Source organism: Corvus kubaryi, unplaced genomic scaffold, assembly GCF_017639235.1.
Source record: "Corvus kubaryi isolate FWS band 111438036 unplaced genomic scaffold, C.kubaryi_AGA036_p1.0 133, whole genome shotgun sequence".
In the NCBI taxonomy this organism is placed as follows: Eukaryota; Metazoa; Chordata; class Aves; order Passeriformes; family Corvidae; genus Corvus; species Corvus kubaryi.
The window spans coordinates 7730441-7748904 of NW_024580667.1; the positions used below are offsets into that span (position 1 = coordinate 7730441).

An 18464-nucleotide genomic window follows, 5' to 3' on the forward strand; every position below is an offset into this window, starting at 1 on the left:
ACATTTAGCTATGACTTTTTTAATGAGGTAATAACTGAAACACTAGTACTTCTCCCCCTTTTTTAAACGCAATTTAGTATTTAAAAAATCATGTCTTTTAATTAATATTATTTATTAAAGATTTGAGAGACTGAGTAGCAGAAAAAATGTTTTAGCCATCTAGCTCTGAAAGTATAAATGATGCAATGAAGAAATAGTTTTTATTAGATTACATGATATAGATTGGAGACAGGGATAACCAAAACCACACAGAAGCCTTCAGGCACACAAGCATAATACAGAGCTATTTTCATTTCCACACAGCTGAAGATACCATAAAAATACCAGATAACAGAAGTAAACTACATGTATCATTACAAAAAGGAAGAAACTACTGAACTTACCTCTAGTGCATAAAAAGCAGGTTTGTCTCTGCCCATTTTGTAAGCTATTGTGGTTATAAGACCATGCTCAGAAAACACAGACTAAATGGGGAAAGGGGAAAGAAAAGGTAAAGCATGAACAGAGGCTGAAAATATTGAAATAAAACCACTCAAATTATAATAAACAATGGACCAAACCTTCAAGCAAACTTTAAACAAAGTAATTTTCAGTCACTCTAAATAAACACCTAAGATAGAACACTCAGATTGCTGGTGCTAATTCTTGTTTCCACAAGCTGCTGCAGATCTTTCCATCCTCCTTATAGAAAAGAGTTGAGGGTCCTTAAGGGAAGATGTAAAGGAAAAGGAAGTCACAGTTTTGCGCTATTTATTCAACTCCAACTACAAAGAAATAATGAGAGAAAATGAAGGGAAGAAATAAAAGAGCAAAGACAAGTTAAAAAGCACATGGTTAAATAACATAACACTTAATCCCGTCTGGGTGACAAGAAACATATAAAAGGGAAGAGCAAGAAACTTGTTAAGAAAAGTTCTGTTTGGAACCTTAAGGAGGTAGGAAATGGAGTCTTACAGAAATACCTTGAAAAAATTACTACTTTTATTCTTTCAGTTTTCAGTATGTGCTTTTCCCTATGTCTGGCAATATAATTGTTGTTAATAAGTCCAAGAATGGCTAACATACAGTTGTATTTCAGAACTTAAATAGAGATTGTGAAAAACAAAAAAGCAAACAAAAATGCAACTGACCTTCTGACCTGTATTGCACAGCAAGAAACAACCTGTTCCATACCTAGCATGAAAGCAAAGCAAAGTTAAAACCACGATGTTTAAAGAATAACCTGTTACTGCAATCCATGAGTCCCCTATGAGGAATCAACACACCACTTCCTGACCCTTGAAGGTTTTGCTACCATTAACTAATGATAAAACTATCCTCAAAAAGTTGATTTTAATGCAGCCTGAAGCTGAAAAATCTAGTCACATGTCTCTCTCTTTCTCTCTGGCTATTTTTTGTCTAACATTTGATCAAGGAGCAGATATGGCTGAAAACTAAGTGTAAATGCCTCTTTGGTGGCAGTGTTTACCTACTTCAATTTAAGCTGATTATGAGAGAGACTTTATAAAATAAATATTTCACAATATTAAAGGGGAAATTTTAAGAAACTTTGTTCCTGTCACAAAGAAGAGGGTTTTCTTTAAACATATTCCATTAAAAAACTTCTAAAAATGCCATGTTTCCCATTTGAAGACCAAATCATAAATGTGTGTGCATAGACACTCATACAAGAACACAGTTTAATATAAGGAGTACAAAACCGCTCCAACTTACTCTAAGAAATTATTGTAGAGAAAAATGTTCCTTACCTTTTTAAAACCCTCAAAATTAGTATCTTAAACCAGTACTGAGATAGCCTTCAGTTATATTTGGAAAAAGAAATAGTAAAGAAATAACAGAAACAAATTAAAAAAAGATAGACTAATATGTAATCATACCTGTGAAACTCCCATACTGTGTATGTCCCTACATGCTTAGTTAAGCACCTGGCTGTAAATGGAGCAGTAAGTCATTTCAGCAGAGAGCATTTCCTCCAATGATTGTTTGATTATACCAGTTGCCTGATTTAACTGATCAGCTATTTTAAACAAGGGACACTAGGAGGCTGAGAAACAGGAAAAAGCAAATTTAAAATTCTCCACTCTAAGCTAGACATAGAAGCAAAACTAAGCACTGCAACTGAAATGGACCTTTCCCATCTAGCAAATCTGTGTCATTCAAGTCTATGCAATCTAACTCACAGGCCTGTATTTGTTTAACCTTAGGTCACAATTTAAATGACACTGCAGCTGTTTTAATCTGTGTTTTGAAGAATGTTAAAATGAAACGGCCCCTGTCACATAGAGATTTTCTTCACAGTGACTGTAACTAAATATACCTCAAAAGCCATGTAACTTTAATATCTTCATTACTTTATATAAGAGTCAAGACATGGTTTACTTTGCAGGTCAACACAGTCAAAAGGTAGATCTGCAATTACACGTTAACTAAGAAAGCATTTGGCAGTTGCTTGAAAGAGAACATAATACTTAATTCAAAACAGAGCAGTATGTTTATCATACAACTTTCCTACTAACTTACGTGTTTTTTGCTTGTCCATCTCGAAAACACATTTGCCCAACAAGAGCAGCAGACTGGTCACCCAAGCACTGAAAGTGAAAGATTTTTTCATTTAGCAAATGTCCTCACATGAATTGCATATTTGACTATAACTCTAATCTATGAGTAGCACACAGGTAATTGAAAGTGAGGAAAAACCTACAGAGAAAAGCTATGCTTTTTATTACTCTTCCCTCTGTAACAACTGCAAATGAAATGTGTTTTGATACTTATGGTGAACAATTTAAAGAAATAAAAACTAAAATTTACTACCTTTATACATGTTATTGGAAAAAGCTGAGAATTTGCCCTCCATTTCTGGATTATATATATACTTCTTTTATATATATGAAGTAGAGCTTGCTTCCATTTTGTAATGTTACTCATTTACTTAGAGATGTAATATAAGTTTCCAGCAGCATTACACATATGCATTAAAGCTCTCATTTGTATTTCCAGAGCCAGACCTTAATAATAATGGATCAAGCCAATTAGTAATTCAAGAGTCTACTTCCTGTTTAACCTGAAGTAAAAAACCAAAATCTTAAATCATAGGAGGATTCACTCATCTTTAAAGCTTTTTCCTGTGAAGCTATGTTCATGCAGTCCCAGGTTGTCATGCCAGAATCTAAGTTGAAGTAGAACTTACCCCAGAAATTGGTACACCTGTCAAAGCTCCAGATTTCTGTTTTGCAAAAACAGAAGGCAAAACTCTGAGTTAGCTTTCCATGACTAGAAGTGAAGGCAATGAAAAATAAGCTAAACTTCTAATGCTCAAAGGAAAACAAAGAAGGGTCATGTAAGCAACATGGTTCAATTCAGGTGTACACTTTGTTTCAGCTTAACGCAGCTCATATCTCAACCACTAAGGAATGGAGAGCACGCAATTTAACAAATATACTTTATGTGACCTCAAAAGTTCATAGCATAAATTTTCTTAAAATATTACTATACAGCAAATCCAGTTCAGTGTAATCTGAGCAGTTAAGTGCCAAGTGTAAAATGCAGAAGTGCAAAATGGCAAAGTGACTAAGAAAAAAACCATGACTGTGGTGACATCCTAAGCAAAGACAGATGCCTGATTTTAAGATACAGTGTTTTAAATCTCATATAGAGTTTCTTCCAAACACTACCAGAGTTACTCAGTTACATTACTGTTACAGAATCATAAAATCATTTAAATTGGATAAGACCTCTAAGATCATCAAGTCCAACTGTTAAGTCAGCACTGCCAAGTCCACCGCTAACCCATGTCCCTAAGTGCCACATCTATACATCTTTTAAGCACCTCCAGGGATGGTGACTCCACCACTTCTCTGGGCAGCCTGTTTCAATTCTTGACCACCTGTGAAGGCTCTTTTTTTATCACTTGTTACCTGGGAGAAGAGACCAACCCCCACCTGGCCACAACCTTCTTTCAGGGAGTTGTAGAGAGTGGTAAGGTCCCCTCTGAGCCTCTTTTTCTCCAGGATGAACACCCCCATCTCCCTCAGCTGCTCCTCATCAAACTTGTGTTCCAGACCCTTCCCCAACTCTGCTGCCCTTCTCTGGACTTGCTCCAGCTTCTCAATGCTTTTTTTGTAGTGAGGGGCCCAACACTCAGGTTCAAATCCTGAACACAGGATTTGAGGTGTGGCCTCACCAGTGCCGAACACAGGGTGGCAATCACTGCCCTGGTCCTGCTGCCACACTACTGCTGATCCAGGCCAGGTGCCGTTGGCCTTCCTGGCCCTCTGGGCACAGCTGGCTCATGTTCAGCTGCTGTTGACCAGCACCCACAGGCCCTTTTCCTCCAGGCACCTTTCCAGCCACTCTTCCCCAGCCTGCAGCTCTGCCTGGGGTTGTTGTGACCCAACAGCAGAACCCAGCACTTGGCCTTGTTGAACCTCATACAATTGGTCTCAGCCCATTGCTCCAGCCTGTCCGTCTGCAGAGCCTTCCTGCCCTCCAGCAGATCAACATTTCTGCCCAACTCAGTGTCATGTGCAAACTTAGTGAGGGTATCCTGAAAATTTTATTTAATTATTTAACTATTTCCTGACAATTTCTACTTGTTTCTTTAAATTGTTTCTTTGTGCAATTGTGAAAATGCATTTTCAGTAAAGCCATGCAAGTGTATTTCCAATCTGAATTTCTTTTTCTTTAATGCTCATTTCAATTAACTGGATTTAAGATAACTGTGTTTATAAATGCACTAAAAAAATCTACATGAATTTCATGTTTCGGTACCACAGAATTAGTATTTTTAAACAGAATGGACAGGTTTTCTCATTTATAAGATGTTATAGCTAACATTTATTAGCCAGTAACTGTATTTTTAGCTCACTATAAAAAGAAATATTCAAGTGTGGAAATTAAGACACATACATTGAGATAACATTTTAGAAATAATTTGGCATGAACTCTAATTGTATTATCTCAGATTTGGAAACACACAGCAAATTTATTGGTCTAGGAAGTGCACTTTTACTAATCCTTAAACCAATGAAAATGCACAGCATCTGAGCAGAATGGGCAAGATATACGTGGTCAGCCTAATGGAAGCCTCTACTCACCCGGCTAGGACAGATTTTCTACAGCCAGCAAAAGGAAGAAAAAGAAAAAAAAATGGAAAGAAAGGGGAAGAGAAACAGAAGTTCACATTTAAAGTGATGAGCAATTCTGTTCTGGTGGTCAGGCAGTATCTTTTTCCATTTACCTTGCTCATTCAGCTTAATACAATTCACTCTTATCTGACCTTCACATAAATTAACATCAGCGATGACTTCTAGTGGCATTTCCATTAACACACTAGCAAAATATTTACATTTCAGGGAATTTAGAGTTCTATTTAAAAAAAAAAATCTTGTAACTTTTCTTCATTACAAAATGCGTGTATTTTTATTTAACAATAGCTCAAATTACCAGGAAAAAGAAGGCAAAAATCACAACATCCAGTTTATCCAATCTTGAAGATCATTAATTAGATGCAACTGTGTCAGAAGAGTTGGTGCTGCATTAAAGTAATCAAATACTCAACTTCCTATAATATTATATAACAGTAGGTAACAGCATATCAATCATAAATCAAACAATACTGGTCTAGAAAAAGCCATTAGTCCTAATCTATAGAATCTGTCAAATCCAAATGGATACAGTTATATTTTTACAAGATTAATTTCACACAAATACCGGAAAACATACCATCAGGCCATAAACCTCAGAGGAGCTTCGTACGTTTGGAAGTATTTCCATAGGAATATCAAAGAACCTGAGCACAACAAAAAATTATGTATATTATATGTTCAGTGCTAAACCAGAAAGCATTTTGCATTTATTTCCTTAAATAAGTCTAAGCTATAAAGAAAAAAAAAACTATAAAAGGAACTTTTTTCTAGGTTTTAATCTATAGCTATGTGTTTTTCCACTTGTTACAGTGGACACTGAATTTTGGAGTAAAACAGCATATATTTCAATTTTTGAGGAATATCCAACTCTTTTACACAGAAATTTCATTCTTCTTCGAACAATATCTTAATAATACACTTGTTAATAAATTCAAATTTAAAATACAGACACTATCATTCTAGCTGCCTTACAAATTTGATTAAGTAATAAAGAAACTATTAAATCACAATATTCTGAGTTGGAAGGGACCCACAAGGATCACTGAGTCAAACTCTCAAGTGAATGGCCTGTACATGGATTGAACCCACAACCTGGGCATTATCAGTATCATGCCCTAACCAACTGAGCTAAATTGTTTCCATAAACCAGGCCTCCACCTACAGAAAGATTCTGCTACTTCTAGTTAATCCAGACCGTTGTAAATTGGACATCTGGAGAACAATGAATCTTAATCATTAATTTCAACAGTAAATAGAACAGTACCTGCTGATCCTAGTTCAGATAAGCGATTCTTACTTTTAAATGAGTTAGAAACTATTTAAATAACAGTATTACTGAAAAACTGAGCTTACTTGCAGAGCTCAGGATCCCATTCCAAGGAATGAATGTTGAACAACATCGTTCTACTGGCATTGGTGACATCTGTACAGTGAATGCCTCCATTCTTTCCACCTGTCAAACTCTGAACAAAAAAATAACGGCATTTGTCAAGGAGAGATATAGGTTTACTTCAACGAACTACAAAAAAAATTTCAAAATCACAAAGTTTTCAGCTTGGGACTGGGAACTCTGGTATTTCTGCAACAACCAAGAGGCAGGCCGAATACACCTTTCTAAAGTCCAAGGTTTTTCTGAAAGTGTGAGCAAAATTTTACAGCAACCTTTAATGGTAAACTACACATAAGCATCTAGACAAAAATATACTGGTACAGAGACAGTAAAAGTTCATCTTACAAGGAACTTTAATGGAATTTCTTTAGTGGCTTGTATTGGCATCATTGTGTCATCAGTGGGCATCATGTACAACATGCACGGAGACTTGCATGATATGGAAATTGATTGTAAAAAGAGTGATAATAAACTCAAAAATACACACCCATATAAGCCATGAATCAATAGTCCCAAACATAGCTCTTCGATCCTCAACAGCTTTCCTAATCTCTTCCACGTTATCCAAAAGCCACCGAAGTTTCACTGCACTAAAATAAGTGCTAAGTGGAAGACCAGTCTTAAACTGTAAAATTAAAAAAAAATCATTTAAACACCATGCAAGTATCTTTCCCCTAAATACTGTAGTTACATATAAAAATGGTGATAGTAAGGGGAAAAAAAAAGACACAAAACTCAGAGAAATTACACAAACTTGTTATTTAAATAAGTACTAAGCACACAACACACAAGTCTGAAAAAATCAAATGACCAGTGGAATAATGGACAAAGATCAAAGCTGATCTAAATGCAGTTCAAAGATCATTTATGTGGAAAAAGTTGTTTGCAGAAGGCCTGTCTTATCTAGGATATCTCTGAATCATTAAACAATAAGTAACAACAACTAAAATAAGCAGGACAACACAGGAAAGATGAAATTTGTATTCTACTAGAACCTGAAAATCTAGTTTATATACTAGTTTATATAAGTAAGTTTATATACTTTTTGACATCTGTTTCCTGCCTATAGGAAAACGTATAAAAAATACATAATACTTATACAATCAGTAAGAACAATATTAATCAAACAATTGCAACACCTTTTTGCAAGCAATTAGTTTCCAAATTGTTATATATTTGCTCACAAAAAAAGAATGAATTTGCTCTTTATGAATGATCTTCCTAGTTCTCAGATTGGATGCAATAATTTCAATATTAAGGCATGAGAATGCATAATACATTTCATACCAGTAAGTTATTTCCCAGTTTTTTTCTACTTGATCTCAATTTTTATGTGTAATGTTTCCTTAATATTGGCTAGATACCACAGGATTAGGTCTCACTATTACTGATTTAACTTCTCTAGTGAGAAATTAAAGGACTGTTAACCATTTATTTTAAGGAAATAAAAAATTTTCTAGCCTCAGATTGGTGTCTTAGGCCCATTTTTTATTATTTGACAAGCTAAGAAGAGACTAGAAACTACAGATGACTTTGTTTTGGGGATTTTTTAACACATAAAACCAAAAAAATACAAATTGCAGCAGCTAGCATTTAAATGTTCTGGAATATCTCTTACCTTAGAAAAAGTTTTGTTTTTCCCTGGAATTCTTTTAAGAAGACGTTCAACTGTTGACTGGGTTCTCAGGTCAAGCCACACTAAAACATGAATAAAATTAACTGATCAAGTGATTTAATACACAAAAAAATGACATGTTCAGCTTGCTTCTATGAAACCACAGCTCTTGCCAGTAAATTCCTGTCTCTTTTTATCTTTTCACGTAGTTGAAAGAATATTGTATTGCCATTGTATTTTAAAGTTACTGTTGTAAAAATTAAAAATGGTTAGATAAATTCATTTGATTTAGAAGAACAAACAATTTGAGAAACAAACAGGATTTACCACAAACAGGACATATACTTTATCAGAATATAAGCAAGTGACTAATGCTACTTTGCAGCAGATGAGTGTGACTAAAGCACATAGCAGGTTGATTATTTACTATTTCTATGTAAAATCTCAGCTAAAAGACTACATTGGAGTTATCAAGGCATAGCTGGTTTTAAGACAAAGCTGTTAACTACATATATTTGACTATAGAAGAGTCCTGGTTTTACAGTCATACTATGCCAAACTACACCTGGCACTTGACATGACCTAAAAAAACAATTCTAGACAATTAGCATTTTTCAGCTGACAAGATCTGAAAAGCTAAGGTAAGTCAAAAATAAAACTGAGTATTAATAAGTATTCATTAAGTCATCAATAAGTATTCATTAAGCCTACTTAACATGATTTTCCTTTAAAGTTAAATCAACAGCATACTGAAAATTTCCAAGGAAGTCTTTGGGTGCAAGTCAGAGCATTTTGTGCCAGGACCCCCTCAGGAACATTGGGTTTTTTTTTTTGAAAACCAATAAAGTGATTCATTAAGTAGTAATTTTTATGGAATATGCATTTTTAAACTGCACTGCTGTGTGTACCAACACACATCTTACAACACAGATACCAAAAAATCCAAGAAATTACTAGACTAGGCCACAACCAGATCTGCACAGGAAAATACAAAAGCATTTTTTCCACAACATGTTCATATTATGATATTACATATTTAGAAAGTAGCATAGTTACCAATAGCATTATAAAGAGGTTCTCCAGTTGTCTTGTCCCAAACCACTGTTGTTTCTCTCTGATTGGTGACTCCAATGGCTTCAGGACAAAATAGAAAGTATCCTTTTCAGAAGGTTTGTTTTCCCCTTTTGGGGGGGGTGAGGGAGGGAATGGAGAGGTGGAGAGGAGGGAGGAACAGGTAAGGAGAAGAGGAAAGTAAATGGGAAATAAAAAGCTTCCAACTTTTTCAAGGTATAATCTAGAAATACTACTTCTAAGAACTCATCTTTGCTGATTAACCTATATGCTATAAACCTCTCTCTTTTTCGGCCACAAACTGAGACAACAACAACACTGACAGGGAAAACAGCTTTCCTGAATTAAAATCCTAAATTAAATTTCAGAATTTCTTCATCACCTGTCTCTGCGATTTTACAAGCTTAGGCTAAGTCTACTTTGTCGATTCTGCATTGCTAATATACACAAGGAACTTATTTTCTTATTATTCCTCCCCCAAAAAATGCTTTCAAATACAATTTAACGTTTTGTTTGAGGCTGGCACATGCTGCCACCTTTCTATTTATTAACTTAAAAACTATGGTATCTGAATTGCTCAACCATGAGCATGTTAAAGCCCTCTACCCATAAGTACCTCTTATGTTACCGATGTTTATGTTCAGTTGCTTCATTTTCTCACAGGTCTTTTCCACACATTCATAGACAGAGTTTAATATTTCCTTTGGATCTTGTTCCACCCATCTTTAACAAACAGTAAACACCAGTTAATAAAAAATAACATTAAAAAAAGAATACTAGTCTGAAAAACAAGCTGAGCATTTTAACACAATTATAGCTACAAAACATGTTTTACATACCTACAAAAAGTAAAAAGAATTTCAAACCCTTTTTAAACTGTAAGCTGTATTTTCACAAAAAAAAACCCCAAAACCATCTGCAGAAAACAATGAATTTTGTTTTGTTTTATTCTATACAGAGGGCATTGGCAGCAAATGGTAGGTCAGTTAGGAACAAACAAACAAAACCTCAGAGAACAAACTAAGATATTTCTATGGACCAAGCTGAAAACTGTGGTTCAACTGTAAAAATTACCAGCTTTATCACCTCAAATGAGATGTTAAGTCTTATTTAAACTTTAGTTTTAAACTTCAAAGTTTAGATGTTATGTATGTAAATGAGTGATCAGAGCAAAACACTAAGTACTTTTAGCTTCTGTAACTCAGGGCACATTCTGGACGCCAAGTGGGAGCTATTTTATGACATTTTTTCTGCCCAGTCTTTTATAGCAGATACTGTGCTACTAAAAATTATTAAGCAGCTTCAGTTTTGATGACTCAGATAAAAATATATAAGCTTGACCAAAATGTACACAAATGAAAAAAAAAAAATCATACCCTTCTCTAGGGAATTCTTGCTTTATTTCAACTTGATGGTGACTCAAGAGCTCTGCTGTTTTTGCATTAAAAACCTGCAAATAAATTACATAATGGAATTTTGTATGAACACAGAAGTTTAAACAACAATAATTAACATTTATTCTTTTGAACAAATGCAGTGCTGTGACAATGGACAGTAATTTTCTATCATCAACACCAATATCTATATAACCAGGATTCAGATATATGCATTTTTAAAACTAAGGTAGGCAAAGATTATTTTGGTAAACTTTGCTGTCAATCTGTCAATTTAAACTGCTTTTTTTTTTTTTCCTTGGTGGGTTGGAAAAGAACCAAATTTTTTCTTGTGGTGGTTATAGAAGTTAAAGTCCTGATTCATTTTAGAATAGCTCTCAGTAAAATACCCACTGTTGTTGAAAATAACACCTCTTTAGCTCCTGTTGTGCCACTCTATTGCTGGAGTTATCTGTGTGTTTTCTTGGGTTAGCTCACTTTTAGGAAGAGTGAAAATCTGTGACAAATTATAGAAGGGACTAAACTGAAGAACAAGAAAGTACCTAGGCAAAACCCATTTTGTTTAAAAAAAACCTACAAGTACAGAGCTCATGAACAATCTGACAAGAAAAGAATGCCACTGCAGCAACACAACACATTAAAAAGAGAAGAACATGTAGAAAAGTAACTTAAATTTGGATATACTACAATAAAAACCAGCAGAGTAGAGAATCACGAGGACTCTATCAATGGGTATTCTTAAGGAATCACAAGTTAAGAGGTTCTGCCTTGCAGTAGAAGCTCATCGAGAATGCACAACAACCCTCATTAAGCACCAGCAGCCTGTTCCCAAAAGGAAGCTCTGCTGAGGCCAAGCTCAGGGACACCCAGTGAAACATTCAACTGAAGTGCACACTGAGTAAGCCAGAGTGCCTGGCTGGGGTGGTGGCATTCCTGTGGGAACAGCTTTCTCCCCAGGACCACGCAGAATCTTTTGTGGGAAGAACATTCTGGGACCTAGAAAGTAAAATCTAACAGCAGGTTCAGGTGAACTGCAGAACATGTCAGTGGCACACCATCCTACCTTTTTATGGCAAGCAGAGGTAAGCCAGATTTAGAAACCACTCTCATGCTAAAGAAACAAAATTCAGTTATAGCCATTCACCCTATAGGATACAACTGAATATTTTCTATACCTCCTTGTTAATGCTCTCTTCTCGTTCCACAAATTTTAGGAATTTCTCTTAAAGCTTTTAATCCACAAACTCTTGGTATCGTTTAGACAGTACACTTTACTCTGAAACTATCAGAACAATTCTGACAAAAAGGAGATGAAGTTCTGATTCTCCAGTTTCTTTGGAACCTTAAAGTGTATCTTTAGAGTGAAACTTTGAAGTTTAGAAACATTCTACTTATATATTAGAATTGCAGAATAATTCAGGCTGAGAGGGACCTTGAGACATCTCTAGTACAACCTCCTGCTCAAAGCAGGACCAGCAATGACATTAGATCATGTTGCTCAAGAACTTTTCTAGGCAGGTCTTGAAAACCTCCAAGGATGAAAACAGCACAAACGCTGGAAAACACTGAAAGCTCCACTGCCCAGAAAAGAAGCCTTAAAAAGGTACATGATCATTCTTTTCTGCTATCAGTTGGAAAGGTTGCATAGAAAGAGCACCACTGAATTCTTTTTACTATATTTACTTATCTGTGTTTCATCCACCAGCTCAGGCTTGACATGAATCTATCCTAATAAAAGAGAAAGCTCTGTCAGTACTACACATTTGGAAGGAACTTGCATAATGGGATATAGGTCTTAAAATGCTACACAACACAGTTAATAGGAGAGGCTGTTTTGCATGTATGCAGCAAGATTTTTTTACCTGAAATTGCCTTTCTGCCAAAAGCATATTCACATTTACTAGGTTTTTAGAATAAAGACAGAAAGACAGAAGATTTTTTATTTAACATGTATGTATATTTCTGACATACTAACAATGTTAATTATCATGTGGTAATCATTCATCATTAATCATTCAGTATTTCTTGAAACAGAAGACAATGCAAAGGATTCCTACTGGAAGGAGGAAGTCAGATTCAATTAGACAAAGTCATCAAGTGAAGGTGGATTGTGTGACTTGCAGACACAGCAATAAACTGTGACAGCAATACATTTTAAACAGAAGCAGTAACACAATAAATGCACAGATATTTTCGTGTCCATAGAGTAGAATTAGGCAAACACACTTCGCTAATGCATCACAAACAAACCTGCAAGCTTCTGACATTCTCAACAAAAGCAGTAGACAGTCCCTGTTATTCAGGGCAAGGGATTAAAAACTATCACTGGGAGCAATCCCTGTTTGAGGCCAGGTTGGATGGGGCCCTGTGCACCCTGGTCTAGTAGAAGCTGTCCCTGCCCATGGTGGGGGGTGAAACTAGGGAATCTTTAAGGTCCCTTCTGACCCAAATTATTCTATGACTGTGATTCTACACTCATAAACAGAAATCTGATATGTGAAAAGATGCCAAATATGAAAGAGTCACTAAATTTAAACCTACAAAATGATAAATAATGTAGGGAATAAATAGAACAAATGGGACCTCAAAGCCTTCCTTTCCCACTCCTTCCAAAAAACCACTACTGTTGTAAAAAAAAATTCCCTATACAGTCTCTGTTTGACAGTGGAGAGATAGAAAAATAAGTGAGAGTAAGTCTGAATAATTCAGATAAGGTCAATACATCCCTGTTGAAACAGGTTTGAAGTGTATTTTTTGTAATTTGTTGGGACTAGAGGCTTTCAATCCTCCATTAAGAACTGATTCCAGTTTATGCTACTGATCTCTCAGTTGTTGTGTGTGGCAGGGGAAAAGCCAAAGTCAGTTTTGCCCTAATTTTATCAGCAGTAGTCATGAAGAATTGTCTAGGCTATTTGGACATGTACAGTTGTCTTGAACAGAGATGAAAGTGAAAGCCACCAGATACGTACTGAATTCTCTAGTGAGAGATTAAAGAAAAGGAATAAATAACATCCTTCCTCTACTCCCAACAAAGAATTAGAGCTTGAGCCTTGAGTCTCAGGACTGTAGAGAAGGAAGACCTACATAGGTGTGCTACATGTGAACAAGCAGAGAGGCACAAGGGCTGATCACTTAATTCAAGCTTTTAATAGGGTCTTTAATAGAATACATCACACCACATGAAGGGGTGTAGTTACATATTGTTACATATTATTGTGTATTACATTCATGTTTTGTTATCTTAATGGAAAAGAATTCATATCAATCAGTTGTAGCAATTTTCAAGGAATGGCCATTAATATGAGGTTCATGGAAGCGATGCAAGAAGCTGCACAGCTGAAAAGACAATAATGAAAACAGATTTTAGAAGTAACTCTTCATATGTCTCAAGGTTTGTCATGTAACTCTGCAGAAAAGCTATTTCTGTTATTCTATGGTGTATCTTCATGAGTTTCTGTCAAGCTGGAACAGCCACGGCTCTGCAGCCAAACAAGCTCAGAGCTGGAGTTCTGAAATTTCATTGAAATCAACCCAGCTGGAAAAAGGATAACAAAAAAAAAGAAAAACAATAATTCCCTCTTTAGTACTTAACTACGAGTAGCAGGCAGTCAGAATTTATGAATAAGTACAGTTTAACAAGTTTCCTAGAAATTATCTTTCTTGGAAGGCTCATGATGAACAGATCTCCCTCCATCATCTAGAAGGTGCTTACAATTATGGGCTTTACAGTAAAACTACACTGTATTTTAAGTGACAAGAGTGAGGGGAAAAACTGTATTTACAATATTTTTAACCCTTCTTGCTAGTTATACAATCAAGTTTTTTTCTTTCCCAAAAGGTCATGTTACTTCAGTAGAGGGGTAAAATGGTTTCCCCTCTGAAGAGAAAGCTCAGTGGGTATGAATGTCTTCCTTACCTAAAAATCAGTTTTTGTTTATTGAAAAGAATGCTTGCAGTGTGATATAGCTTTATTTGAATGTTTCTTCTAGAGAAAAGTAAAGGAAGAAAGAAATATTTCACAGAGGTGGAAAAAAATGTTTTGTGGCTGACTGACAAAACTAGAACGTAAAGTACTGTATAGGTACTTCACTGTGTATTTCAATTCTTGCTATTCCTGGATAAAATGACAGAAAGACTATCCAGAAAATATCTTTCAAGAAATCAAACAATGGTTCACTTGGCCATTAGCTTCTGATCCTAAGACTTTTCACAAAAGAAGCTATAGGGTATTTTTTTATGATTCTTGAATAATATGAAATGGAACATGAGAGATGAAAGTATTAGGTGATAATATTCAATGAAACATCTTGGCCAGAATTCAGTCATCTGGGTACACTTGTTTAGCCTACCCAATTTATTTTCCTGCTATAAGAAAATGAGCCTTAAACAATTGCACTGGTACTCGAAGCACTGTGCTCTCCCTGGTAACTCTGAATCTGGTTCCTGGTTCAACCCAACTTAACAGAAAAGTTGCAATCTCAAAAATAATTACAGCTTATTTTACAAAAGTAGCTAATAAAAGTAAAGATCCAAAATAGGGTTTGTGGAGGGTAAAGCTACAGCATAAACTACCACTGTATGTGTGCTGTGTGAGAGGCAAGGCTAAATAAGGAGTGACAGTAACAGAAATGCACCTGAGTTCTGGTGCTTCTTTAGCCTCTGTGTTCACAGAGAGGAAGCAGGAGACTCAAAACTTGTGTCTGCGCACAGGATAATTTCTCTGAATCTCAGGAGTTCGCCTAGCCTAAATCGCTGCTCAGGTAAGCCTAAATTTAAGACCAAGCTGTTCAGGGTCTTTTCTAGTCAGGAACTAAGCATCTGCAAGGATGGAAGTTCGGAAGTTCCACACATTTTCTCGGCCCCTGATCCAATGTCCTCATAGTGAAACATTGTTTTGTTACATCTATTTGAAATTTCACTTGCTGCAACTTGTGTTCACTGCCCGCTGTCTTTTTCTGTCCCCATCTGAGAAAAGGCTGGTTCTGTGTTCTCCACAAACTGTGGTTAGATAGCTGAGGACACCCCTTAGCCTTTCTTGGGAAGAAAGAACCCCCGATCTCCTAAACCCTCCTTCCACAGCTTTGTGCTGCAGTGCAGGGATCTTTCAGGGACCCCTTGCCTGGGTGAAATCCAGTTCTTCAAACTCTCTCATCTTCTGCAGGGTCCAACAGCAGACACTGTTCCAGATGCCACCTCCTAAGTGCTACACAGATGGTAAGAATTACTTTTTGAACTTTTCTTATGTGCACCACCACAAGGATGTCTTGCTCACATATATCTGACTTGCTGTCCAGCAGGAGCGTGTCTTTTTTCACTAAGCAGCTTCTTAGCATTCTGTCCCAAGTGCTAAACTTTGTTTAACTTTAATAATATTCTGGAAGCCCCCTTCTCCAACTGGAATTTCAGTCAACTGGTCACTCCCATCTGAGAGAACATTCCAACCCATCCCCATGGCTGTAGATGAAAGTACTATGGGGTATCAGCCCTTGCTACTGACTGCTAAGGAACACCATTGGTAAATCTGCCACCTGTAATAGTAAATTTACACTCTGAACTGCTGACACTACTCTTTGGCTCCATTGGACCAGACAGTTTTTCACCCAGAACTCTTTAACCCAGTCAAAAATCATATGTCTTCCGCTTAAAAAATTAGGTAACAGTTGCACTGAACTACTGAATACACAAGTGCAAAGTAAGCAGCAAGTTGATTTTGACTTGTGACTTGGTAAAGACAAAAACTTTTGGAAACACTTCCTTTAAATTAACAAAAAGTAGAGAGATCAGTGAGAAGTGTAACCAAAACAACTAAAATCAAAAGACCAAGAGGTAATAAGAAAGCCAAGGAAACAATCTGGGCACAAACAGCAATACATTACATTCTGGCTTAAAATATTTCAAGGCAAAATCTCTTCTAACTGCAGCGATCCCCTTCCAGCACAGAATTCTCCAGATACATGTGTTGTTATCTGAATGACTGATGTGAGCTGTAGCAGATCTCTGCACATTTTGCCCTCTTCTTCCCCTCTCCCCCATGTTCTGATTTAATTCAATGATCATGTATCTTATTTCCTCAAACCCGTGTAACTGTATTATCATAATGACATGATCACACTGCCAAGTTTAAGACAATGCCGTATTTTGACATGAATTGAGAGAAACTGAGATGAATACAAGAAGAGACTTGAAGAGTGACAGACCCAATACACTTCTTGGAAAAATTAGGAATCATCTGAATCCTCATGTAGACAGGCAAAATCTCCCTGACTGCATAAATGCCATTGATGGATGTGTCTAGTGTAAGAAATTCCTTCTAAGAGGAACTTGTAAAAATATTTGTATAAAGAGCTTAAGTTTTACTTCTACTACTGTTATCCTTTTAGGATAAGAAAAAAGTTAACTTGGCTTATACGTGAAAGCAGATAGAATTTATCTTCAGGTGTTACAGGGATCTTCTTCAAGTTTGTTCCCAAAAAGGACTCCTGACTGGCATCCAAGACAGCCCACTGGTGTCATTTGTCAGTTTGGAGTTTCTCTCCACCCCCAGATCTGTGTTTTGTCATTTGACAATCGCATGAAGGTCATGATATTGAGTAATAATGGTAACATAGGTCAAGAAGATATTCTAGTCTCCTGCTTCATGAAGGAATGTTCCATGTGAGGGAAGCATTTAAAAAAAAAGCAAGGACAAACCAAAACATTCACCTTCCCAATTAACACTTTGCTCATTTGACAACATTTTTATCTAGATCTCTCCTTCCATGGAGGAAATTGTCACTGAGATTTAATTAAGTCAATCTACCATGACCTAACTGACTAGGGGACAGTATATTTGTAGACATTTGCAAGCAAAAGTATCTATAGTAATTTTCATACATAACAACATTAGTTACAGTCTATTGCATAATATAGAAATAACTAGATCCTTCAACTAAAGGGTCATATATAGATGATTAATATATTAACCCTCCCATCCTTATATCTTCCTCTAGTGTTTAAACAAATCAGTGCTTCACAAGATGTGCAGGTTCAGCCGCCTGAACACCGACAGTGCACAGGATGCACTGGCATTAGGGCTGGAACCGCAGCAGTCACTCCAGCAGGCCCCGGGTAGGTTTTAGCGGGGAACACAGCGGAGTCATCGCATTGTTTGAACACCAGCTAATCGCAGTCACCGAACTCGCACGGATCTATTTCCCCAGTGCCCGAGGACCTTGTCCACTTGATTCCACTCGGGGCGAGACACCCGACAGATTGAAAACCCGGCAGATGGCAAACGCAGCCTGCTCGAAACAGCGGGACCTCGCAGTCCCCTGGAGCAGCAGCAAGAGCCGCCGGTGCCCCAGACCGCTCCCCGCGGGACGGGCGCTGCTCCCCGCGCCGCGGCGGGAACGCGGCGGAGGGACAGCGGCGGATCCGGCACCCCCGGCCCGAGCAGCGCCGCTTCTCCGGGAGACAGGAGGCAGCAGCCGGGACCGCGCAGCCCGGCCCTGCGGGCCCGTTCCCCTGCCCTTCCCCAAGGGCACGGCAGAGGCCCCCGCCGGGATGTAGGGGAATAAAGGCGCGGAAGCCGCGGCTCCACTCAGGCCGCGGGGGCGCCGCCTGCCCCCGGTGCCGCCCCGATCGCCGCGCTGTGCTCACCAGGAAGCGGGTGGAGCTGGTGCCCTGATCGATGGCTCCCACCAGCGGCCCCAGCGCCGTGCGCTCGGACGCGGCCATGGGACCCCTCAGCGCCCGCTCCGCTCCCCGTAACGGCCGCGCCGGCACCGCGCGGGCAGCTCGCGGCCGGCGGCGCGTGGCGGCCGGGGTGAAGCCGGCGGGGGCGGGGCGGGGGCGCTGGCTCGCGCATTGTC

The 18464-nt window shown here is 37.7% G+C and overlaps 1 protein-coding gene across 5 annotated transcripts in view; it reads right to left on the reverse strand.

Annotated features, from left to right (window-relative positions):
- GK (glycerol kinase) overlaps window positions 1–18403 on the reverse strand; it is a 35047-nt gene extending 16644 nt beyond the window's left edge. For 2 of the 5 annotated variants that reach the window (XM_042035684.1, XM_042035693.1), the window contains exons 1-12: window positions 18253–18402; window positions 10597–10670; window positions 9837–9943; window positions 9206–9283; window positions 8153–8232; window positions 7022–7159; window positions 6498–6607; window positions 5722–5788; window positions 3188–3223; window positions 2521–2588; window positions 1131–1173; window positions 384–464 (exon numbers count right to left, since the gene is read on the reverse strand). In XM_042035684.1, the coding sequence (XP_041891618.1) occupies window positions 384–464; window positions 1131–1173; window positions 2521–2588; window positions 3188–3223; window positions 5722–5788; window positions 6498–6607; window positions 7022–7159; window positions 8153–8232; window positions 9206–9283; window positions 9837–9943; window positions 10597–10670; window positions 18253–18330 (960 nt within the window). In that variant the 5' untranslated portion in view covers window positions 18331–18402. Of the gene's footprint in view, window positions 1–383; window positions 465–1130; window positions 1174–2520; window positions 2589–3187; window positions 3224–5093; window positions 5112–5721; window positions 5789–6497; window positions 6608–7021; window positions 7160–8152; window positions 8233–9205; window positions 9284–9836; window positions 9944–10596; window positions 10671–12297; window positions 12343–18252 lie in introns of all 5 variants that reach the window. The other 3 variants (XM_042035707.1, XM_042035674.1, XM_042035699.1) reach the window with 3 other exon arrangements.
- Between the last annotated feature and the right edge of the window lie 61 nt (window positions 18404–18464).